This window comes from Blennius ocellaris (assembly GCF_963422515.1).
Source record: "Blennius ocellaris genome assembly, chromosome: 17".
In the NCBI taxonomy this organism is placed as follows: Eukaryota; Metazoa; Chordata; class Actinopteri; order Blenniiformes; family Blenniidae; genus Blennius; species Blennius ocellaris.
In genome coordinates this window covers 21,047,815-21,072,613 of record NC_137666.1, presented here as the reverse complement: position 1 = coordinate 21,072,613, position 24,799 = coordinate 21,047,815, and the positions used below count along the sequence as shown (strand labels likewise).

The following is a 24,799-nucleotide window of genomic DNA, read 5'->3' as shown; positions in this document are numbered from 1 at the left end:
TATCTTAGTTCTGAGCAAAAGTTCTCCATTTGTAATCCCGAAGTTCTTTTGAAAACCAGTGTTTTAAGTCGGCACTATTTTTACTGGCGTAAAGATATTGTTGTCATGCGTCTGAGTCACATGTAAGCTGCTGCTCCAACAGGAGAGCACAAAACATCCAAGATGGCGGCGACCGCGATGGAGCTTATGGCAGTTCAGACGAAAACATGACATATCTTATGCTTTTGTGTCAGATACACTGAATAATCCTTCCAAATGTGTTAAATATACTTTGAAATCCAATCCTTCAAATCAATAATGCAGAAAAATATAGTTATGGATGAGTCGTCCGCAAACCCAGAATCACAGTCCTTCTGTTGTCATAACGCGGACGCCTCCACACACACAACCCAAACTCAGATACATTCAAAATACACAAAAACAAAAGACAAATAAAGAGCATCAATCTGCTTCATAAATACTCCAATACTGGAGGAACTTCAGAACTTTCTGGATGTACTGACCTGCAAATTGGTTTGATGATTTCTTTTTTTTTTTTGACGACGTTTAATGTGAAAATGCTGCATGTTCCTTTCAGAAAACTTTTGCTTTTAAACACCAAAGTTCTGAAAACAAGTTGTGTTGACACCGAGACAGAAGAAACACTGAAAGTGATGTTTTTTTGTTGGGCCACTAGTTCACGCAGTTGTTTATGTCTCTCACACACACACACACACACACACACACACACACACACACACACACACACACACACACACACACACACACACACACACACACACACACACACACACACACACACACACACACACACACACACACACACACACACACACACACACACACACACACACACAGCTCTAAACATTAACGCTGGGCGAACATGGACATTCTCGTGGACAGACCATCAAGTTGGATTGTTATTATGGTGACTGTCAAAATAAAAGTACCACGTTGGTTTGTTATTACGGTGAGTGTCAAAATAAAACCACTGAGACACTGAAACGCCACGTCCAGACTCGTCCACAGCGGATCTGGACTGAAATGATGGGTGCTTTCCCTTTCAGTGTCATCCCAGACAGACGGCAGTGTTTCCCCCCCCCAGATAGACGATTCCCATTTTGACGACTTAATATAATAACTGAATGACTTGCAACATGTCAGTTACCTCGGATGAACATGAAAGTATTTTTACACATAGACAGTTTAAAATCGCGGCAGCAGAAGGAAAAAGAATGTCAGACTAAAAACATTTAGACGACTTAATATAAGTGAATTATTTGTAATATTTTAGTGACCTACGATATACACAAATACTTCACTTATTATATTAAGTCGTATAAATGTTGTTAATCCTAGGTCTCTGGGAATGGTGTAACTGGCAATTGCCTATGTGGGAATCGTCTATGTGGGAAGGCGTCCCTTCCAGAGTCTGGCTGCAGTGAAGCACCACAGAGGAAGTGTTACAGCCGGGAGCTGCTGAGGCCGGGGAGGTGAGCTCTCACGTGTTGTTGGCTAACCTGACAACACGACAACAGCCACAGGGCAAACACCAACACAGCGGCTCTGTTGTCTCCGGCCAGCTGAATACTAATCCCGCAGCCTTCCGCCGGCCCGGACACCGCTGGGGGGGAGGGGGGGGGGGATGAAACCCGCTCTCCCAGCCAAGTGGCATTTCATTTTCTCGGTGGCTGATAAGTTTAGTCTCCTGCAGCACTCGCCACCCAGGAGCTGCTCGGTCCTCCTCAGCACCACGCTAAACCCTGCAGCGCTGCGCTAAAGCGCCTCAACCCCGCCGGAAACAAAGCAGGGCTCAAGCAGCAGCAGAATGCTAATTCATGCTTAATCTGCGAGGCTTCGCACTGGCTTTTTAACTTCCCACTACAGGAGCCGGACACAAAGCCTAAACTGTCTGATACGTCAGGAGAAGCAGTGTTTCTCAACCAGAACAACTTCTCTCTGATGTCGATCTGATTGGACGTTGCAGTGAAGCCAAAGACGCATCTCTGCTTTAGATTATAGACACTGTCTCCGTGGAAACGGGCAACTCGTTGTTACGCACATGCTCAGTGGCTGGCCTTTATTGGACGCTTTATTGGTGCTGTCCACCAGACTGCATATTTTATTTCTTGGTACAGACATTTTGAACGATGGACACACTGAAAACTGGTTTAAATCTACATCAGTGGTGAGAAGGTGGGGGGTGGGGGGGTCTCTCAAAAGGGCTAAAGTTCATTAAAACAAATACTATGTAGGCTTTTAACACTATAGTGATCTATTTTTCTGATACTGTACCATAGTAAAGCTGATATTTAAGTCTAATGACCATTAAAGCTGCAGCTCTTCATTGGATCATTGTGGTTGGAGTCGTTGGCTCAGGAGTTTGGTTCCTGCACCTTCAGGTGGAACCGGTCAGCAGAGAACAATTCAAGGATGGGAACAAAACCTGCAGTGAGGAAGGGCTTAAAAATCTGCTGGGGGAATACGAGCTTCAGAAACCGATTAGCCGGATTCTCTTGCCTGTGCAGCGTCTCTCCTTAACAAGGAAAACTGATGTGATCAAACAATAAACTGAGGGAGCAAGAGGCTTTTCCACAGAACGTCCTGGACCTGCACCGTCGCCCCGCAGGCTTTGAGCTGATCACACTCATTTCGAGAGATATCCTGACACGTGGTGGGCCTGAGCCAGGGGAAAATTAACGTGGACACGGGTCTGATGGGACTGGAACAAAAGACATTCACTCCACGGAAAAGTGCTACAGCTCATTACAGGTGGGGAGGAGGAGGAGGAGGAGGAGGCTGCAATCCCACTCATTCACTATTAGCTGGACGCTAAACACCCATAGCGCAACGACAGCTTTGCGTTTTCAGTTGAAAACGGCGTGACTCCGTCATCCACTCTGTGGTACCGATGAAAAAAGAAAAAAGAGAAGAGAAACTTGCAGCTCTTTTCGGGGCGAGGAAAGGACAGTGCGACACGTCCAAAACTTTGAGTTTCGTTTGCCTGACAGTTAAATCACAGCTATGGTTTCTGCAGACTCTTTCACACGCTGTCCTGCTGTCAATCAAACCCCCCTGCCCCCCCCCCCCCCCCCCCCCCTTGTGTACAAACACAAACATGTGTTGGAGGAAGTGAGCCCACGCTCTCTACATCACGCACCAGCCGGGCCAATGTCACTCTCTCTTTCCAACGTCTCCATGATTGATTCCTCGTCTAGTTCCAAGACAGAAAAAGGTTTTTTTTTTTTTTCTCCCTCCTTCTTCTTGGCGGTGGAGCCAGCGAGAGCCCACGCCACCGGGGGAAATAATTGAGAATGATGGGCCGTTAGCCACCGGGTTGTAGCTTAAAATGATGTCTGGAATGGATCTTGTGGAGAAACGCCGACACGTGCAGTCGGGCACGGCGACGCTTTAGAGACTTCAGAGGAGAGAAAAGAGAAACTGTGGGACTGTGAAGGACAATCGTCCAGCTCAGAGGACGCCGGCCCGCTGGGCGGCCCGCTGCCTCCCGGAGGGTTCCAGAAGCACGTCTCAGCGCCGCTCACATGGCAACAAGCTCCGGTGAAAACAGTCATCTCTCCTTTACATTGTGCGTTCACGCGACAGAACGGAGCTCAGAGCCAATGAACGTGAAACGTTTTGAAATCGCTCCGGCCCCGAAACGCTGCTCCTGGTCACCATAGTAACTAGCTCTCCTGCACATGCTCAGTAGAGACAATCAGGACTAAGTTTCCTCCGTGGTGTCATGACTCCCACTTCTTATCACCTGAAACTTGGTGGTTTTATTTTGACAGTCACCGTAATAACAATCCAACGTGGTGGTTTTACTTTGACAGTCACCGTAATAACAACCCAACGTGGTGGTTTTATTTTGACAGTCACCGTAATAACAATCCAACGTGGTGGTTTTATTTTGACAGTCACCGTAATAACAATCCAACTTGGTGGTTTTATTTTGACAGTCACTGTAATAACAATCCAACTTGGTGGTTTTATTTTGACAGTCACTGTAATAACAATCCAACGTGGTGGTTTTATTTTGACAGTCACTGTAATAACAATCCAACTTGGTGGTTTTATTTTGACAGTCACTGTAATAACAATCCAACTTGGTGGTTTTATTTTGACAGTCACCGTAATAACAATCCAACTTGGTAGTTTTATTTTGACAGTCACCGTAATAACAATCCAACTTGGTGGTCTGGCCACTACAATGTCGTTTCCGTCAACGGACATGCTTTTCAAAACGTTGACGCTAAGTTTTTTTTGGTGTTTTTTTTTAACAAAAACATTTTAAACGATTATTTGGGAATTCATATTTTATAACTTCTGCTCTTATATAAAAATAAAAGTGGTACAAGTAAATGTTAAACTTTTCTGTAGTTTGTCAGAAAAAACAAAAACCTCACAAATATGCTAATGAACGTTGATCTCGTGCACTTAACACCAGGACATGTCAGCATGTCTCTATTTTTAATGCAAAAAGCCACAATTACTTTTACACAATTGATCCATTATAGTATACATTTTATAGTATTATTGTAAATATTTATCTGGACAATTTGTCAAGTTCCCTTTATATTGACGCACAAATGGAGCGGCACCTGTAACTTCACAGCATGATACACAAAATGATAAACCTATTCTCTTCTAGAGTGGACTCAGTAATTATTAAAATGTGGAAATTACACCACACCAAAATATCTAAAATGTAATTATTTGAATAAGTTCCAAAATAAGAGTAGGTACAGTTAAAAAAAAGAAAGAAAAGGTCAGTTTTCCCATACATTTTTTATATTGAACTAATCGAAGATGTTTTTTTTCCTGAATTCTAAATAGTTTAGAGACCAGTTTAGAATAAAGTGATATCCCAGTGAGGTGCATCTATAAAGGGTTAAAACACTGACAGCCTGGACCGTCTGATCTTTTCTGCCACACTGGGATTATTTTTGGTTCAACAATAATATAAATCTCACCGTTTTGTTAACTTCTTCCACTGGTGTACACTTTTGAGGCGATACAGAGCTGACAACTGAAGTACAGAAGAAAAAAATCTACTTTTTTATAGCCAAGTTATGCATGAATAAATGATTTATTTATTCACTGCAGTGCCGTCCTCGTCTTGTTTTCAGACCAGAGATTGTTGCTGTCCTTGTAGAAATGGTCAAAGCACACACGCACGAACACACACACACACACACACACACAGATAATAAATCAAATAACCTGCATGTAACAAGACTCCGGTATCACAAAAACTCGGCAAAATAAAACTGAAGCTGCATGAAGGAAAAACTCAGCTTTTAAAATCCAAAAATACCTTTGCTGCCAACTCAAGTATTCAAAAAAAAATCCACTTTTCGAGCGCCCGCTGCCCAAATGTCACACGCTACCCGGCTAATTAGCCAACCTGCCCGTGGCCATTTTGACACAAATCATTTCAGTCAGGCCAAGTTTTTAATTCACTCTGTATTAATGTGCTAATTTATTCCTCTGCGAATGCAAAGACGCTGGTTATGAAATGAACTCGGGAGTTTAAAGTATGTTTTTGTTTCACTTTCAGACTTTAGATTCCAAGAGATGCCAATAACTTCGACAGAGGTAAGACAGGAGGAGAATTAGAAAAGAGGGGAAACGGGACGCGCTGTGCAGAGATATGACTTCTCAGCCCCGCCTACTACAAGCTAACCGTGCTGGGCGACAGAGTCGGGGCCTCCCGCTGCGCTCTGGAACGTACTGCGGTGGAACCACGGCTTCGGTAGTGTCAAGCGCTCACATAGCGAATGTGTTCCGGGACGGTCTGAGCCCCAGTCTCTCCAGGTCTGAACGGGTCCAGTGATGGAGGAACTGGTGTTTGACTGAGGAGCCAACAGGAAGTACCAGTTCCCCGACTATTTCATCTTGCCGCAGCGTAGGGGGGAGGGGGGGTTGGCATGCTCGCCGGAGTTTTCCGGGACGTCGGGCCTCAGAAGAGCATCGACTATTAGAAGGTTAAGTCTGGTTTATTAGAAAGTAAACACTGTGGGCTATTGATCCACAACAACGGCTCAGACGCGGCTTTCCTCCGTTATTCTGACGACTCCATCAGGAAATGAATCAAGTCCAAAAGCAGAGGAAGTGCGATCTGGTTGCAGAAGTTGAACGTTGTCTGTAAATCCCGGCTGTCATGACCTTGTTTATCCTGCAGGATTACAGTTACATCCAGACACAGTCTCTCTCTCTCTCTCTCTCTCTCTCTCGCTTCCTGAGCCTGTAAACCGGGCGAGTCGGCACAAGTGCCAGCCAAAGCTGAAATATCTGGCTCAGCGGGACATGAAAGTGTGCTTATGCGGTTCTATTAATTATATATTCAAGTACCATTAATTCTCCCACAGACACAGATAGAACCTCTGTGCAGGTTCAATCTTACTTCCACCTATAGCACAGTACTGCCAGCTATTTACTTCAAAAACAAACTCCATTTCCTCTTTACGGAGGGATGAATGTGAGCTATATATTATATAAAGTGAGACTTCAAAAAGCTGCCTCTGATACTTCCGTGACAAATATGTCCCAGTGTGCAAAGTTAAAATGCTGCATTTGGTGATCGTTCTTTTAGCTTCGGACTCGCACAGCAAGAAATTTGTCATTCAGGTCACTATTACTTCAAAGGGTGCTGCTTTAGCAGCAGCCAAGTTTAAAATTAAACTCATGACAGCTCGAGAGGCAAAAAAATAAAAACCCCAGAATACATTTTAACTGCATCCCCCCCCCCCCCCTAAAAAAAAATAAATAAATAAAAAAGTGGTGAAAATTTGGCATTCTCCAGGCAGTTTGCAAGCCTGGAAGAAAATATTGAATTTGCACAACAAGACACACATTCAATTTGTTAAACATTGATGAAAAAGTTCAGCTGTGAGCGTTGGTCTCACACGGACTCGGAGGCGGAGAGAGAGAGAGAGAGAGAGAGAGAGAGAGTGTGTTTGCTGACTGGAGGAAAAAGCGGCGCCAGCCCGCGGTGAGGAGCGGCTGGACAGCTGGACGTGAATATGTGAATGTGTTTGCTGCTGCTGCTGCTGCTGCTGATGTTTAATGCAGCTGCTTTGAGGCTGGAGCCGCTGGTGGGGGGGGATCTGTGCTGGCGCTGCAGATAACAGGATGGCACCACCTTCATGGCCCCCACGGCGAGCGTGGCACACTGGGGGGGGGGGGGGGGGGGGGGGGGGGCACAACCCAGAGGAGGGGGGCAGAAAAGTGAGATTAGGGCGCCGGGGAAAGTGTGAGTGGAGGAGAGCAAACAATTTCCACGTTAATTAGCATCCCCCTCCTCCCCCGCTACACAAACAATGCGGCAGCAGAAGCAGACGGGGACGAGGCTGCGAGCCGGATAACTTCAGTTTCTACTCATCTGTGCTGAATCAGGCAGGCGGTGCACATCAAACAGCACGGCATGGGGGGATTAGGAGGGGGGAGGCAGCCTGGGAGGAAGGAAAACAAGGGGGGGGGGCAGAGGAGAGAGGGGGAGACCAAGAGGCGGAGATGAAAGGAGAAAGATAGCAGAGAGAAGGAAGAGGTGAGTGAAAAGTGACGGGGGACACAGGAGGGGTGAGGAGAGGTGTGGGGGGGGGGTGACAGGATGGGTGAGGAGGGAGGAGGAGAGGGGAGGACGATGGGTGACGAAGGAAGGGTGATGAGGGAGGAGGATGGGTGACATGGAGAGGGGAGGAGGGGGGTGAGGATGAATGAGGAAGAGGGTACACCAGAGGAGTGAGGAGGGAGAAGAGGAGGGGGGACACAGGAGAGGTGACGAGGGTTGAGGGGTGAGGAAAGACGGGTGACAGGAGACGTGGGGGGGGAGGGGGGAGGACGATGGGGGATACAGGAAGGGTGATGAGGGAGAAGGAATGTGTGACACAGGAGGGGTGAGGAGAGGGGAGGGGGGACACGAGAGGGGTGAGGAAGGAGAAGGATGGGTGATATGGAGAGGTGAGGATGGAGGAGGAGGGGTGACATGGAGGGGTGAGGAGGGGGGAGGACATACACCCAGACAGCCAGACACTCAGTTTTTCCCGCTGCTCATTTGGAGATGGATGAAACCTCCCAGCAAGACGAGCAGAACGCTGGAGGATCATCAGACTCACTGGAGCAGGTTCAGAGCGACAGGACAAAAAAAAAAACCAGCAGCATCATCATTGCGAGGCGGCTCCACAAAGTCATTTAGAATTCCAGAGGAGATGATTCTTCTCTGACACATGGGATGTGTCGCAGGGAAATGTGATGTACCCGCCTGCAGACGCTCCTCCGTCTCCCGCTATCAGACAACGTGGTGAATCTCAACGTTGGAATCGATGGAGCTGCTGTGAAACCTGAGGTTTGTGCTGAACGGTTCCCTGGTGCCGGGGCTCGGACCTCGTCCTCACCGGATTCAACACCTTCGCCTCCACTCACTATGACCTCCACCTCTCACATTTACAGGCGAGAAAACCAGCACTTCAGGAGATCTGATCCTGTAAAACAACACCAGTGTGATATCGTTGTACATTCTCATATAATCCCATTGCTTTACCAGTTCAGTGTAATCTCCCTTGTTTTGGACGGAGCTCACAGTTTGGCTTTAGATGAAAAATATCAGTAAAACTGGATTACAGCTGCTGCTCTAATAGCCTTTAGACCTCATTTGCATATCTCCACTAACAGGTGAAGTACACGGAGGCCTGAGACACTGAAGGATATTTCATTCTAAATACTGAACGATTCCCAACAAAAACATCGCAAATGTTCCCAGTTTTCGTGACATTAGTTTAAATCAACCAGGTTGGAGATGAACTCTAACGTCAGTGCAGAGAAGCAGAGACGTGAACAGGCGTCACAACGTGGAGAATACAAAAGACTTTTAAGTACGTTCTGCCCGCCCCTTTCCTGATCGACTGGTTGGGCTGATTGATTGACAGGTTGTCACCTGTGTTCATCTTAGCCTGCTAGCATTAGCATCACTGATCCAGACGCAGCGTGCGATCAGCATTAAAGTCAGCCAAACGTTTAGATTCCATTTTCACAACAACATTTTTAAAGGAGGAACTGAAAACGATGACGTTTTCATGTTGGGCCACTAGTTGGCGCTGTTGTTTGTTTTAGCACTGAAACCACACACGCATACATGCAGCAGAACAACGGACTCTAAACATCAACACTGGGAGAACACGGACATTCTAAAGGATAAGACCACAAGTTGGATTGTTATTACAGTGACTGTCAAAATAAAGCTACCAAGTTGGATTGTTCTTACGGTGACTGTCAAAATAAAGCTACCAAGTTGGATTGTTATTACGGTGACTGTCAAAATAAAGCTACCAAGTTGGATTGTTATTACGGTGACTGTCAAAATAAAGCTACCCAGTTGGGTTGTTATTACGGTGACTGTCAAAATAAAAGCCCCAAGCCCCAGGAGACTAAGGACTGGGAGTCCAGGTTCCACTGAGCTGCAGTTCACGGCGGTTCAGAGAAACACTTCCTCCGCGTGCAGAGTCGGGTTAATGAGAATGAGTGGGACTGACTGACGGACGGGACGGACGGACAAACAGCCTGAAAACATAATGCCTCCGGCCCACGGCTGTCAACTCAGGCGGAGGCATAAAAACAACCGCATGCAATTTTAAAGCTGTCATCTGCAATGGTGAAGCGAGAGACCTGAGTTGCCCCAGCGCTACGGCGAGGCGCATGACTTCAGCGCTTTCCTTCAGCTTTCCCCGGGAACACAATGGCTGCGTGACGGCTGAGTGGCAGCGCAGCCGCAGTCCGTCTGTACGCACCGCCTGTACACACCGTCAGTCCCGACGGCAGGAACAAACGGCACAAATAACCACACGCACACATCTCATCGTCCAACATCCCAGAGTCGCCCGAGGTAAACGCTGGTCTGACGTCAGTGTGGCCGTCCACTGGCCTCTTCTGCTGCATTTTACTGTGAAAGTCAGAAAACATAGGCCCCCCCGAACATGACGACGTCTCAAGAGGAAATGCAGGGAAGGTATATGGCAGCAGCGTTGACAAGTTGTCATGGAAACGGTAGAAACACTGAAAATGTCATTTTCACGTTGGGGACATTAGTTGGTGCTGTTGTTTGAGCACTGAAACCACACACACACACACACACACACACACACACACACACACACACACACACACACACACACACACACACACACACACACCACACACACACACACACACACACACACACACACACACACACACACACACACACACACACACACACACACACACCACAACACACACACACTATGATGGCTGTCAAAATAAAACTACCAAGTTGAATTGTGATTACGGTGATTGTCAAAATAAAATTCCGTCATTCTTGAAACAAATATGAACTCTTGAGCATTGTATTTGACCAACATCGATATACTGTAATTTCCTGGATATGAGCCCACGGTTTGAACCTGGGTGTCCTTGAGAGGCATGTTAGAGGTCACTCACAGCAGGAGGTCCACAGTCCCACAGTGAGTGATCACATCGTCACGTCCTTAACCTGATCATTTAATCTGCTGCTGTGTGAATTTGGATAATTTGCCCCGATAAAGCAGCTGCAGCGGTGACCTACAGGATTGTCCGGCCAGGTTTCAGAGCCGTGTGGATCGGCTTCCCTCCCGGTTGCGACGCTGCGAGTGAATAAAACCCGGGCAGGGTCTGTGCCTGTGTGACTGAGTGAACAACATAGTGCAGTCGGTGGTCGCGTGTGCGCCCACAGCTAACCGGCTCCTATCAACCGGTGAGCCGCGGAGTTTCCTCACAGCCAGCGTCCGGTCATCCATCACGCCGTGTCCCACACACGGCGCTGGCAATCCACCGCAGCCACTTCACACGGCGGGGGGGGGGAGGGGGCCTGCTTACCTGAAGAACGTGACGAAGAACTGCACCAGGTCCATGAAGTTACTGTGCTGCGAGAAGGCGATCTGCGAGCAAGAGACCAGAGAGAGAGAGAGAGTCAGAAAAAATTTTACACGAGAGGTCAGAATTACACGCTCGTAAAACATGCAAGGCTTTAGAAACACTGCAGGTCTAACACAAACACAACAGAAACAACACTGCAGGATTTGTGTGTTTATGTTTTCTGCCACTGGCATTGAGATTCCAGCAGCAGATCGTTAAAGTTTCTCCGTGAGTTTCTCCAGAAAAAAAAAACAAAAAAAATCACAAAAATTCTCTTTGATTCGGTTCCAAAACACAAACTAGACCTGAACCATCGTCGGTCTGTCAGCGAGCTTTGGTACCAGCAGGGTATGTCGTCTACAGCAACGTGTCATCGGGGATGGCAGAACCCGTGCAAAATGCGTGTTAACGCTTTGTGCGCGGCAGTCGCAAACCATCAGCACTTCAGACAAATTTTGAGTTTTGCATGATTTATTCCCTCGCCGCCGCCCACAGAAAAACCCCTCATGATTCCTTCACATGTGGGCAGAAACACTCACTATGTAATCATCCCAAGAGCAATTGTGTTAACAATGTCCTGTGTTAATCAAGGTTGCCAGGGGAAACAATGCCAGTGGCCCCCCCGCCCCCCCCCCAAAAACCTCCACATCTTATGCCTACAGGAAGCCCTCAAACGCCACCACCACCACCCAAAATGCCTCTGAAAGCCGTCGCCCTGCAGTGACACAACACTGCCCCTCTCTGGCAACACGGAGGAAGTGACTCCACGCACCTTGACGACTCGGAGCAGAGCTCATCACCCCTGATTATTATTCCTCTGCTCAAGCTGGGATCTGCATACGATTCCTTTGATAAACCGATCAAAATAAGGGGTGGGAGAAAAAAAAAGAAAAGAAAAGAAAAAGGAAAAAAGGCAGGAAAGCCCAGCTGTGTTCATGTCGGATCAGCTCGTGAATTCTTAATATGTGATGAAGAACCAGGACAAACTGTGAAAGGCTGAATAAATCCACAATGACTTGAAGGTGTGTGTGTGTGTGTGTGTGTGTGTGTGTGTGTGTGTGTGTGTGTGTGTGTGTGTGTGTGTGTGTGTGTGTGTGTGTGTGTGTGTGTGTGTGTGTGTGTGTGTGTGTGTGTGTGTGTGTGTCTGTGTGTGTGTGTGACCCAGGGTCTTATTTGCTTGTGCAGCCTGCACCATCTGGATTGCTAATGTGTTGCTGTTGAGCTCCACACCTCGGTGTGATCGTTTTGCTCCAGACTGTCGAGCACTGAAGACGAGTTCGGGGCCAAAACATCCACAGAAAAACCTCCAAGAAAACCCGTCACACTGGAGTGAGTTGAGGGTTTGAATCCCGGGCTCGCACAGTCAGAGGAGGTGGCCGTCTTTGCTGTGAGGCGGGGGTCTTCAGCGCCCAACGACAGAGGCGGAGGAAGCTGAAGTGGCTCAGGAAGAACACCCAAACAGAAAGGGCCGTGGGAAATCAGGAACCTTCCAGTGACTGGATGGAGGAGTGAATGGAGGCCCCCGTTTCCACAACACGGTTGAAAACAAATACATTTTGTGCTTTCATTTCAGAAAGGTTTCACCTCTACGCAACATTCTGAAAACGATATCTGTGTACATGGAACCGGCAGAAACACAGAATTCATCTTCTCTTTTCAGCGTTTTTATGGTTTCACATATCCTAGGAGACGAGCAGTTTTAGACACAGGTGTGTAATCCTATTGCTAAAAAGAAACAATAGCACCCACTAGTGGCTGACAACAGCGACGTTGCTACCTGACAGACAAGATAGTGTCCATGCGTGTCCGAAGGTCTGCGCTCTACTACTAAACTACTCACCCAAATTATATGACGTTTTCAGGGATGATTTGTCGTCATCCAAGAACCAATTGTTTAGATTCTGGGATGTTAATGGTTAATAGTTTCCGAATAAATCCCCAAAAACTGCAAAAAGTTGTCCCACGCAAAGCGGAGAGGCACTTCGTGGAGGAGATTAAAGGAGATCAGCGTCTGTTGTCATGGAGACGCTCCCTCCTCAGTGTTTCACACAATACTGTAGCTATCCTGCAGGCAAGTCAGCATCGATTTGAGCTAACGGCTAACATGCTATGGATGCTAACTTGGTTCTACAAACAAATGTGTCGTTGGCGATTGTATGCGATCTACCGAGCGTAGCTCTAGTTTTCACGATGTTGTTGACACATTTGCACTTGAAACATCGTCGTGGAAACGGGGGCCTTAAAGGGCCGGTCCATGTCGTGTCAGCTTTGGAGGCTCAATCAAAATCAAATCAACGCTGAAGATACTGAACTACGACAAATGTAACGTCTCAGAGCTGAAAGTTCAAAAGTCGACGTTTCCTCGGTGTCTCTCCAGCGCGAGGACGACTTTTAAAATGTCCCTCTGGAGACACTCTGCTGAGCAGTCTGAGGAAATTGTTCATTCTCTGAGAGGTCAATCAGCTATTTGCAATTAAGTGGGTGTGGAAACGGGTTTGGAGGGAATCTTTAGCGCTCATGAATGTAAAATGGGGACAAAAAGAGGATTATAGAGAAAGTGTCAGTTTGTGTGAACCCGAGTGTCGGGATTGTTTTAAGTGTTATCAGAGAAGTCGTGTTGGCGGCGGCACGGACACCCACCAACACTGTGACAGCGGCCCGATGAAGCCGTCGCTTTCTTTAGCTGATTAGAGAAACATAATTCCCTCTAATGACACAAAGCCCCCGCCCACCGCTCGAACTCCTCCGACACAAACCCCCCCCCCCCCCAATAAACGGTCCTTCAGCTCCGTGTCTCCGCTGCCAAACTCCGATTTGAAAGTACAAGCAGGCTGTCACACAGAGACGATGTGTGATAACAGTTATTGTAGCGGCTAATCTGGAGTGTCAGCCATGAGGCAGGCTGACGGCGGCGGCGGGAGGCCGGGCGACGCTCTCGTTACGTGCCCAGCGGAGGGGAACTTTAGGGGCCGCCGAGGATCTCGTAGCAGGGCCTGTCAGGCCGCCGCCGGGCATTAAGACTGCAGATATCCTGCCTCTAATGGCTTCTGACAGTCGCTTCAACCCAACGGCAAATTTGACAAAAAAAGTGTTGTTATCAGAGCAAAGGAGGCCGCGCAACAGGTAGAGGAAGAACCGGAATATTTAATATGTCACAGCGGAGTGTTAGGGCCTGAAAATACTGAGCAGGTCTCGCAACGAGCGGCTGCTTAAATCCAACACACACACACACACTTTCCGTCCTTCCCTTCATACACAGCTGGAGTTTAACCATCAAGTCAGGACCGAGGACTGTGGGGATCAAACGGGGAAAAAACATGCAAACATCATCGACAAGGCACGAAATTGAAGCAAGGTGTTTTTACCGTGAGCGACAGTGCTAGCTACTACACCAGTGTGGACATTAGGCCCTTTTTCTGCGCTTCCAAGCGTTTTGGGGTCCGTTTACACAACAACAGTGCTCGGAGCCACTGAAAACACAACTTTCTGGAAACGCTGCCACTGCTCCTGATCACCATGGTAATAGTAACGAAGTTCTGCACATGCTCAGTAGAGCCAATCACAACAATGTTTCCTCCGTTGTGTCACGACTCTGTCCTTATTCTCCTGGGACTTGGTACTTTTTGGTACTTATTTTGACAGTCACCATAATAACAATCCAACTCGGTAGTTTTATTTTGAAAGTCACTGTAATAACAATCCAATTTGGAAATTTTATTTTGACAGTCACTGTAATAATCCAACTTGGTAATTATATTTTGACAGTCACCCTAACAACAATCCAACTTGGTACTTTTATTTTGAGAGTCACCATAATAGCAATCCAACTTGGTAATTTTATTTTGACAGTCACCATGATAGTAATCCAACTTGGTAATTTTATTTTGATAGTCACCATACTAATAATCCAACTTGTTGGTCTGTCCACCAGAATGTCCTCCCAGTGTTCATGTTGAGAGCTCATTGTTTTCTCCTGTATGTGTGTGTGTGTGTAGTTACATTACAAAATCAAACAACAGCGCCATCTAGTGGCCCAACATAACATCATTTTCAGCAGTTCTGCCGTTTCAGAATGTCACCATGTGAAAGTGAAACTTCTCTGAAACGAATAGGTAAAAAATGATGCGTTTTCACTTGGAATGATGTGTAAACTTATCCGTTCACCTGGCGGGGAACAACGCGTGAAAGATTTACACCGTTTGGAATCTGATCTCCAAAACGCGAATAAGTGAAATGTGAAGGAAAGCATCGAGAGCTTTGAGACTGCAGAGGAAATCAAAAGGAATCTGCTGGACCTGCGACGTGTTTTCAGGCTGTGAGAGGGAAACGGTGAAGCCGACGCAAACTGGCCCGGAGAAGCTTGGACCCGAGGCTGGACGTTACTGCTGCGAGGACAAAGTGTCAACGGTCCCTGGTGAAGCACATGGACGCTCTCACGGAAAGACGCCTGCGAGGGAAGGTTGCCGGATGAACGCCGGCGGAGGCTCCAGCTGCCGCTGCTGCTGCACAGCAGGGGGTTAAACTGGAGGCTCTTCTAATCTGCACCACATCATGACATGTTCACGAAAGCACGGAGCAGGAGATCACAGCCCTTTAATGTAATTAGCCTGGGATCTGCGTTTCATTACAAACATCATTAAATTCAGATCTTATTCTACATCTCGAGAGGGTGAAAAAAAAAAAAAAGAGAGCGGGCAGTGTGAGAAGTCTGTGCTGACTCATCTCTCCGCCGCCGATTGTGCTTCGATGATGGGAGTCGTCTCTGATTTCATCACCGCTTTTTTTGTGCCAGATCTTATTTTTGCGCGTGTCACCATAATTACATCGAAGAGACCCGTCTCCCACGGCGCCAATCACAGCTTTTTAAACCGATCTATAAATAAGAGCATGCGCCAGGCAGCGCGGCTGAACCAGGCGAGTCACCGCGACCTCGTGAAGGCAAACAGAAGCCACCTCGAGGTGGAGGAGCGAGGAAGAGAGCGGGCTCTGTGTGCCGCTCGGCCCACTCTGAATGCGGCATGTGTTTCAACTTAACATTCCTCCTTTGCCCTCGCTCCTGCTCGGTTTGTGTTTATGAACCGTTTTTCCAACAGTCCGTTGTGCGGCTGCCAACACTGGAGGACCCGCCGCCTACGATCCCTCTCACACGCCGCCATGCCAGAGCCAAGCTGCTGCTGCTGCTTGCAGCACCAGAGACGAGAGAAGGAAGTGAAGAAGAAGAAGCTCAGACTACAAGAGGAGGCATGAAAACAAAGTGGAAAGTGTTACCTCGATGACCAGGATGAAAAAAGTCCATGACAGTAAAAAAAAAAAAGTAACTAAATAAAACTGCTTTAGTTTTAGGGACGGAGCTGATCTGACATAATCCCACACAGGAGGACGGGAGGTGAGGAGGAGGAGAACCAGGAGGAGGAGGAGGAGGAGGAGAACCAGGAGGAGGACGTTTGATGTTTACATGACGTTTTGAGAACAATGTCCGTTTGCATGGTGACGGAAGAAATGCTGGATATGATGTAGTTTGTACGCTGGGCCACTAGTTGGTGCTATTGTGTGTTTTCTAATGAACACACACACACACACACACACACACGGAGAACGCGGACATTCTATTTGACAGACCACCAAGTTGGATTGTTATTACAGTACAAAATAAAAGTACTGAGTTGGATTATTATTACTTTGAATGTCAAAATAAAGCTACCAAGTTGGATTGTTATTATGGTGACTGTCAAAATAAAACCACAGAGTTGGATTGTTATTATGGTGACTGTCAAAATAAAACCACAGAGTTGGATTGTTACAATGGTGACTGTCAAAATAAAAGTACCAAGTCCCAGGAGATCATGGACTGGACGTCATTACACTCTGGAGGAAACTCTGCTCTGATTGGCTCTACTGAGCATGTGCAGAAGAACTAGTTACCACCAATGTGGTGACCAGGATCATGGAAACAGACACGCCAAATGCATTGAAAGCTTTGAAAGCAGTCTCATTTCCTAGAGTGGCTGCGGAGTGGGAACGGCAGAGACGTGACTCTGTAAAGACGTGACTCTATAAAGACGTCTCCCCCTACCAGACGTTCTGTTGGACCACGAGAAAGTCAAGTGTAGTCTTTTGGCGTCAACACCTCCTCCCGGTGTGTTGCAGTGCGCTCGCTCTTTAATCAAATTCGTCTCGTGAGGTTTCATCGTTGCGGCGCGAGCTGCTAATGGATAAAAGGGAACAGGAAACAGCGTGCGGCTCCTTATCTGGCCTATTGTTCAGACAATCAAACACACGGCGGCGTCCCCATACGAGTTCCTCGCCGACTCATTACCGATGTGTGATTCTGTGTTCGAGCTCCACTTTTAAACTTCAAGCAAATCACACACGTGCTCTTCATGTCCAGCTGTTACGTCTCAAGAAGAGTGCGATAGTTGCTCTCCGTTTTGCTCAACTGAGAAACTATTAGTCATTACAGTTCCACTGGATGAGGGACGCACCGATTCCAATGCCAAGCATGAGTATGGAGTACTCGTACAACTACCACCGATGTCACGACACCGATCCCACTATACGGTAGGGGTGTGCGATATAGACAAAAAATAATATCTCGATATTTTGGGGGATTTTGGGATCCGTGGTTGTTGCAAAGTGTGGCACCTTCTGCAGTTCATTCATCAGAGTTTGGCGACATGAATCATACAGGTTGGGCAGAGCAGTTTCGCTGAAATATTTCCGACCAGGCACTGTATATCTCGGGTCCAGCGTATTCACAAGCTGTTTAAAGCCTTCTCTCTCCACCACCTGAATCGGCACCATTTCTTTTGCTATATAATTGGTGATAGCATTTGTTACGTCTCGCCATCGGGTGCTTTTTTTGTCATAAGGCAGTTTTCTGTTGATTGAGTCCGCTAACGTTTGTTGGCTGTGTTGTGCAGCAGGTGACGTTACCTTTGCCGACTTAGGTTTTTCTTTGGCAGCTAGCTTTTGACATTCTTCGTATTCCTTCGTGTGGTTAGTCCGCAAGTGGTGAAACAGGTTGGTTGTCGAGCTGCATTTAGCGGCAACGGCTTTTCGACAAACTTTGCAGATTACGGTCTTTTGGGTAACGTCAGTCTTTTCAAAGCCAAAGTACTTCCATGCAACTGAAGTCGATCCACGTCTTGGAATTAAATCTTCTGAAGTTGGAGCATCCGCGGGCGGTGTGTCCATGTTGTCTTTCAAATGTTTATGTTTAGAGGCACGCTAACCTGCCGGGAACACGGATAACGTAAATTTGCACATCGTTAAAACAACAATGACGATATTATCGTAAACGATGTATATCGCCCACCCCTACTATACGGCACTTCACTTGCAAGACGCCACCGTCGCGAGCAGATCTGTCAGGGGGCGGGGCTTACGCCTGCCAATGACGTCAGGTCCAGCGGGATCTACGGCAACTCCACATGGACAAACTACAAAATGGGATGCATTGATGGATACCAACGGATACCAGGCACCCTGTTTTTGTCTCACCGATTGCTTTATTATTACTTTTAACTGTGACTGTTACTTAAGTTTGCATTTTTATTTGACTCTTTTCTATAAACAATTCAATGTTTTGGTACTTAAATCCTGTTAAAATGACTTGTTAAATAATGTTTTGCAGAATTGCCTTAGTTTATACCATTTTATTTTCATATTTGTAAAATATACAAGTATTATTTGAATTGGTTGATATTTTGCTTTGTATTTTTAATTTACTTTTCATGTGAAAGCTACTTAGGAAGACAGGCACAATTTAGAGTCACTTTATTGTTTGTTATTTACACATGTGGTGAAAATTGCACAAATTATGTTAATTAAAATATGTTCATAAAGGTTCTTTGGCCTAAATTGTCTGTTTTTTTTTCTTGTTAGGGCTGTTTTACAAATGGTTTGGTTGCACCGTTCAGAAATTTGCAAATTAAACTTAAAAATCTATTTAAAAAAAAAGATTTGTGATATAATCGTGATCTTATTACCAAAAAATTGTGATGTGATATTTTTGCCATTTCGCTGTGCTTGCTCCATTCGAGGTAAAGTGTGTGTGATTCAACCCGCTAAAATATTATTACTGCTTTTTTAGGTACAAAGGTATGAAATCCCAGGAGGGCCAAAATTAAAAGGAAGTAAATGTTGTAAATATATAGAGAATCAAGCCGTCTGGAAAAGACAAAAGCAATACAATGCTAATCAGCAAGGGCTGTGGGCGGGGCTTCCTGTTCAACAAAACATTTGGGGGCCAAAACGATGCTCTTTCACCTGAAACATTGTCGTGGAAATGCGACCTTAGAGAAGATTTAGACTTCTTCAATCTGAAATTGATGGCACAACTGATTTGTTGTTGGATGTATTTGACGTGTTGGTCACAGTGCTGCTGTACGCTGTGTATTGTCTTCCCTCATGTTTCCTCATGTTCCCTCATGTTCTCTCATGTATTTCCTCATGTTCTCTCATGTGTTCCGTCATGCGTTCCCTCATGTTTCCTCATGTGTTTCCTCATGTTCTCTCGTGTGTTCCGTCATGCGTTCCCTCATGTTTCCTCATGTGTTCCCTCATGTTTCCTCATGTGTTCCCTCATGTTTCCTCATGTGTTCCCACATGTTTCCTCATGTGTTTCCTCATGTTCTCTCATGTGTTCCGTCATGCGTTCCCTCATGTTTCTTCATGTGTTCCCTCATGTTTCCTCATGTGTTCCCTCATGTTTCCTCATGTGTTCCCACATGATTCCTCATGTGTTTCCTCATGCTCTCATGTGTTCCGTCATGCGTTCCCTCATGTTTCTTTATGTGTTCCCTCATGTTTCCTCAGGTCTCCTAATGTTCCATCATGTTTCCTCATGTGTTCCTTCATAGTTCCTCATGTTCCGTCATGTGTTCCCTCATTTTTCCTCTGTTCCGTCATGTGTTCCCTCATTTTTTCTCATGTTCCGTCATGTGTTCCCTCATTTTTCCTCATGTGTTCTCTCATGTGTTCCCTCGGGTTCCCTCATGTGTTCCCTCATGTGTACCCTCATGTTCCCTCATGTGTTCCTCATGTGTTCCTCTTTCATATCGTTCTGGTTCCGCCCCCTGGTTTCAGTTACTTTATGGTCAGGTGTTTAAAGACGGTGTTTACCTGGATCTTGATTGGCCAGGTGAAGTTGCTGACGTAGACGAAGAAGGTGATGTTGGGACTGTTCCGGAAGTCGAAGTTCTCGTTGGAGAAACTGTCCTTGAACTCCTTGATGTTGCTGCGAGACACGATGGGGATCTCCTCCCCCGACTGTGTGCCTGCTGAACGGACAGCAAGAAGAGAGGGACGAGAGGATAGACGGAGGGAGAGAGGGAGGAAGGGATGGAGGGAGAGGATGGGGGGAGGGAGAGGAGTATGGGGAGGGGTGGACAGGATGGAAAGAGTGGAGGGTAGAGAGAGGGATGAATGGATGGAGAGGATGAGAGAGAGGGGGGAGGGGGGGAGAGGATAGAGGGTAGAGAGAGGAAGAGAGGGAGGAAGCAGCACCAAAACAGGTGAAATGAGTTCAATTAAATGAAGACGAATAGAAGCTATCAGTCTGTGTTCATCCAGTGTTAATGCTGATTCAACATCAGCATGATTCAACATCAGCATTAACACACAAAGGCTGGACCAAACCCTGCACGTTTACAGAAACAGGAATCTGACGTTTGGAGAACCTGAAGAGGAATAATGGTAAATGGTCTAGATTTATATAGCGCCTTCTAACCACACTGAGTGCAGTCCCAAAGCGCTTTACATATCAGCTCATTCACCCATTCACGCACCAATGGGACAGAGCTGCCATGCAAGGCGCTAGTCGACCACTGGGAGCAATTTAGGGTTCAGTGTCTTGCCCAAGGACACTTCGACACATAGACCGGTGTAGACTGGGATCGAACCTCCGACCTCTCACTCTGAAGACGACCACTCTACCACCTGAGCCACGGTCGCCCATAATGCTGCAGACTTGGACAGCCCCGGAAATCAAGAAAAGAAAAAGAAAGCTGATGCCTTCAAATTTCAAAGTTTAAATCAAAACTTTTTTCCCGCCGCTCCTCCTCCTCCACATCCCCTTTCTCTTCTTCCTCCTTCTCCTCTTCCCCCTCCGCCTCCTACACCACATCCCCTTCTCTTCTTCCTCCACACCCCCCTTCTCTTCCTCCTCCTCCACATCCCCTTCTCTTCTTCCTCCTTCTCCTCTTCCTCCATATCCCCCTTCTCTTCCTCCTCATCCACATCCCCTTCTCTTCCTCCTCCTCCACATCCCCTTCTCTTCCTCCTCCTCCACATCTCCCTTCTCTTCCTCCTCCTCCTCCTCCACATCCCCCTCCTCCTCCACATCCCCCTTCTCTTCCTCCTCCTCATCCCCCTTCTCTTCCTCCTCCTCCACATCCCCTTCTCTTCCTCCTCCTCCTCCACATCCCCCTTCTCTTCCTCCTCCACATCCCCTTCTCTTCCTCCTCCTCCTCCTCCTCCACATCCCCCTTCTCTTCCTCCTCCTCCTCCATATCCCCTTCTCTTCCTCCTCCTCCTCCACATCCCCCTTCTCTTCCTCCTCCACATCCCCTTCTCTTCCTCCTCCTCCTCCACCTTCTCCTCCTCCTCCACATCTCCCTTCTCTTCCTCCTCCTCCACATCCCCTTCTCTTCCTCCTCCTCCTCCTCCACATCCCCCTTCTCCTCCTCCTCCACATCTCCCTTCTCTTCCTCCTCCTCCACATCCCCTTCTCTTCCTCCTCCTCCTCCTCCTCCACATCCCCCTTCTCTTCCTCTTCCTCCTCCTCCTCCTCCAGATCCCCTTCTCTTCATCCTCCTTCTCCTCTTCCCCCTCCTCCACATCCCCTTCTCTTCTTCCTCCTTCTCCTCTTCCTCCATATCCCCCTTCTCTTCCTCCTCCTCCTCCACATCCCCCTTCTCCTCCTCCTCCTCCTCCACATCCCCCTTCTCTTCCTCTTCCTCCTCCTCCACATCCCCCTTCTCCTCCTCCTCCACATCCCCCTTCTCTTCCTCTTCCTCCTCCTCCACATCCCCCTTCTCTTCCTCTTCCTCCTCCTCCACATCCCCCTTCATGTCCTCCTCCTCCTCCTCCTCCAGATCCCCTTCTCTTCTTCCTCCTCCTCCTCCTCCTCCTCCTCCTCCTCCTCTTCCTCTTCCTCCGTCCTGCAGCTTGGCGACGTGTCCAGAATCACCTGCTCAACCTGTCGCCTACTTTTTGACTGACGAGTTGTGAAATGAGCCTCGGGCGTCGTTTCGATGCGTCGGAGAGAAGCTGAATATTTTCACACATGAGCGGCTGCAGTCAGCGAGCGGCTTTTATCATTTTTTACTTCCACCTAATTAGTTTTGTTACAAAGGCCAAAACCAAATAATGGATCATTCTGCCCCGTCCCGCAGTTCTCGGTTAAATCGGCCAGTTAATTGCCACTTGACATGTACGTGTGTGTTTTGATGGTATACCAAACACTCCAAAACCTTCTACAAATCCAGTGTCCAAACAGGAGATTTATAAAAATGCTCACAAATAAAACAAAAACTGACTTCAAGCTTAAAATGAATCCGTTTGTACGAGTCAGATTATTGGAGGTGAAGCAGATTACCGTCACAGTCGAGGGTTTTCCGGTTTCATTTGAAAACACGGTGTAAAGTAAGCCGAGCCAGGATTTCATGAGCCGGTGAAACAACTCAACTTTCCTCAATTATCCTTCAAACCGGCTCCATTAAAACCTACAGGTGTCCTTTGGTGGACGCTCCGTGGTGAAACTGTCGACATTTCACAAAAAAACACCTGCGCGCAAGTCTTGAGAAATGTGCATTAGTGGGATGGGAGGCGAAGGGAGACTCACCGGTGAAGCTGGTGGCCCAGGTGATGTTCAGGTTGAAGTTCTTGGAGGCGTTGATGAACATGTCCAGATCTCGGTTGGGCTGGAAGCACAAACGTCAGTGTTATCGCCACGAAAAGGGACGGAAACGGCGAAGGCTTCAGACTTCCTCTAACAGAATGTGGCGCGTTTGTTCGTCGGCGTCAGACTGCGCTGATGGTTTTGGAAGCTGAACAAACACCCGGCGTCGAGCAGGGAGAGAGTGAATCTCTGGGCTAATGGCGGACGAGCCGACACTTTGTGTGTTTGAAGAACTAATGATGGAAACGTTTACCGTAAGAGACGCTCAAATCGCTTCAATTAATATTAATGACTCAAAGGCTACACGCTAATGAAATCAGAAGAAGCGTTTTAGAAAGTCGACGCACGTATATTAGTCGTAACATATTATTAAACAGTTTTACTACACTGGATGCCCCTTTTCAAGAGTTTTACTGAAATTCTGAGTGATCAATAATCAGAACTGATTTTTACTTCACGTTTCTGGAGACATTATAAACAGGAGTTACTCATCTTCTGATGTATTTGTATTTATGACGCCCTCTTTACCTCCTCCGGAGTCGCCACGAAGTTGATGGCGGTGTAATGACGGTCGTCCTCCTGAGAGAGGCTGAAGGTGAACTGGTAGTCGATGAGGAGCGTGTCTGGAGGAGGAGGAGGAGGAGGAGGAAGAGGAGGAGGAGGAGGAAGGGAAGGGGGGAGAGGTGGAGGAAGAAGATGAGGAAGAGGAAGAGAAAGACGAGGAAGAAGAGAAGGAGAAGGAAGAGGAGGAGGAGGAGGATGAGGAGGAGGAGGATGAGGAGGAGGAGGAAGACCAGGAGGAGGAGGAGGAGGAGAAGGAAGAAGAGAAGGAAGAGGAATAGGAGGAAGACCAGGAGGAAGAAGAGGAGGAGGAGGAGGAGGGAGAGGAGAAAGAGGAGGAAGAGGAGAAGGAAGAAGAGAAGGAGAAGGAAGAGGAATAGGAGGAAGACCAGGAGGAAGAAGAGGCGGAGGAGGAGGGAGAGGAGAAGGAAGAAGAGAAGGAGAAGGATGAGGAGGAGGAGGAAGAAGAGAAGGAAGAGGAATAGGAGGAAGATGAGGAGGAGGAGGAGGAGGAGGAGGAGGAGGAGGAGGAGGAGGAGGAGGAAGAAGAGGAGAAGGAAGAGGAATAGGAGGAAGACCAGGAGGAAGAGGAATAGGAGGAAGACCAGGAGGAGGAGGAGGAGGAGGAGGAGGAGGAGGAGGAGAATAAGAATGGTTTGAAAGTCAGCCTTCTGAAGTTTAGTTTCCTGTTCAACAGTTTTCTAATTTAAGTGTTTTTCCGGAGCTGCAGGTTCCAGACTGTCCAGATTAAGATTAGAGGAAGTTCTGCTACAAGCTGCAGATGTGATCGTCTGGAAACTGTAAATCACACGTTCCTGCTCGTCACAGGCTTCATTTAACATTTCACCATGTTCTTCATCACCTCACGTACAAAGTGTCTGTAAAAAGAATCGTGTGCATTTGAAGCACTAATTGATCTGCAGGTTGTTTATCCAACCAGCAGTCCCACGCTGAAGTGACCAACCTTCAATCTGAAGAACATCTCATCACTGAAAGCTTAACTTCACATCAACGCAACAGTTTCATTTAGTTGCGCTCAAATTAATCCGCCGACTGTAGCAGATCGGGGTCAAAACTGCTCGATCGTGAAACGATACAAAGAAAAGTGACGAATCAGAGCGAACATTTAGTCAGAAAATCAACAGAAACCAACAAGATGAGCCTTTAACCGCGTGAGGGTGAGTCAGCAATAATCCAACAGATTATTAACCCACCATTGGATTTATCAATATCTCCTGATTTAATCCCCCATCATCACAGTCACATGATCACAGTCACAATGAGGAAAGAGACGAGAAACGCTTCATCACTTTACACAGACAGACAGACAGACAGACAGACAGACAGACAGACAGACAGACAGACAGACAGACAGACAGACAGACAGACAGACAGGCAGGCAGGCAG

General features: G+C 47.2%; 1 protein-coding gene across 2 annotated transcripts in view; it reads right to left on the bottom strand.

The window, feature by feature from the left end:
* Positions 1-24,799, bottom strand: part of atrn (attractin) — a 143,712-nt gene that overhangs the window by 57,346 nt on the left and 61,567 nt on the right. Inside the window, exons 22-25 of one of the 2 annotated variants that reach the window (XM_080513216.1) lie at positions 23,360-23,454; positions 22,775-22,853; positions 20,053-20,210; positions 10,891-10,952 (exon numbers count right to left, since the gene is read on the bottom strand). In XM_080513216.1, the coding sequence (XP_080369342.1) occupies positions 10,891-10,952; positions 20,053-20,210; positions 22,775-22,853; positions 23,360-23,454 (394 nt within the window). The remainder of the gene's footprint in view (positions 1-10,890; positions 10,953-20,052; positions 20,211-22,774; positions 22,854-23,359; positions 23,455-24,799) is intronic. The other variant, XM_080513217.1, reaches the window with a different exon arrangement.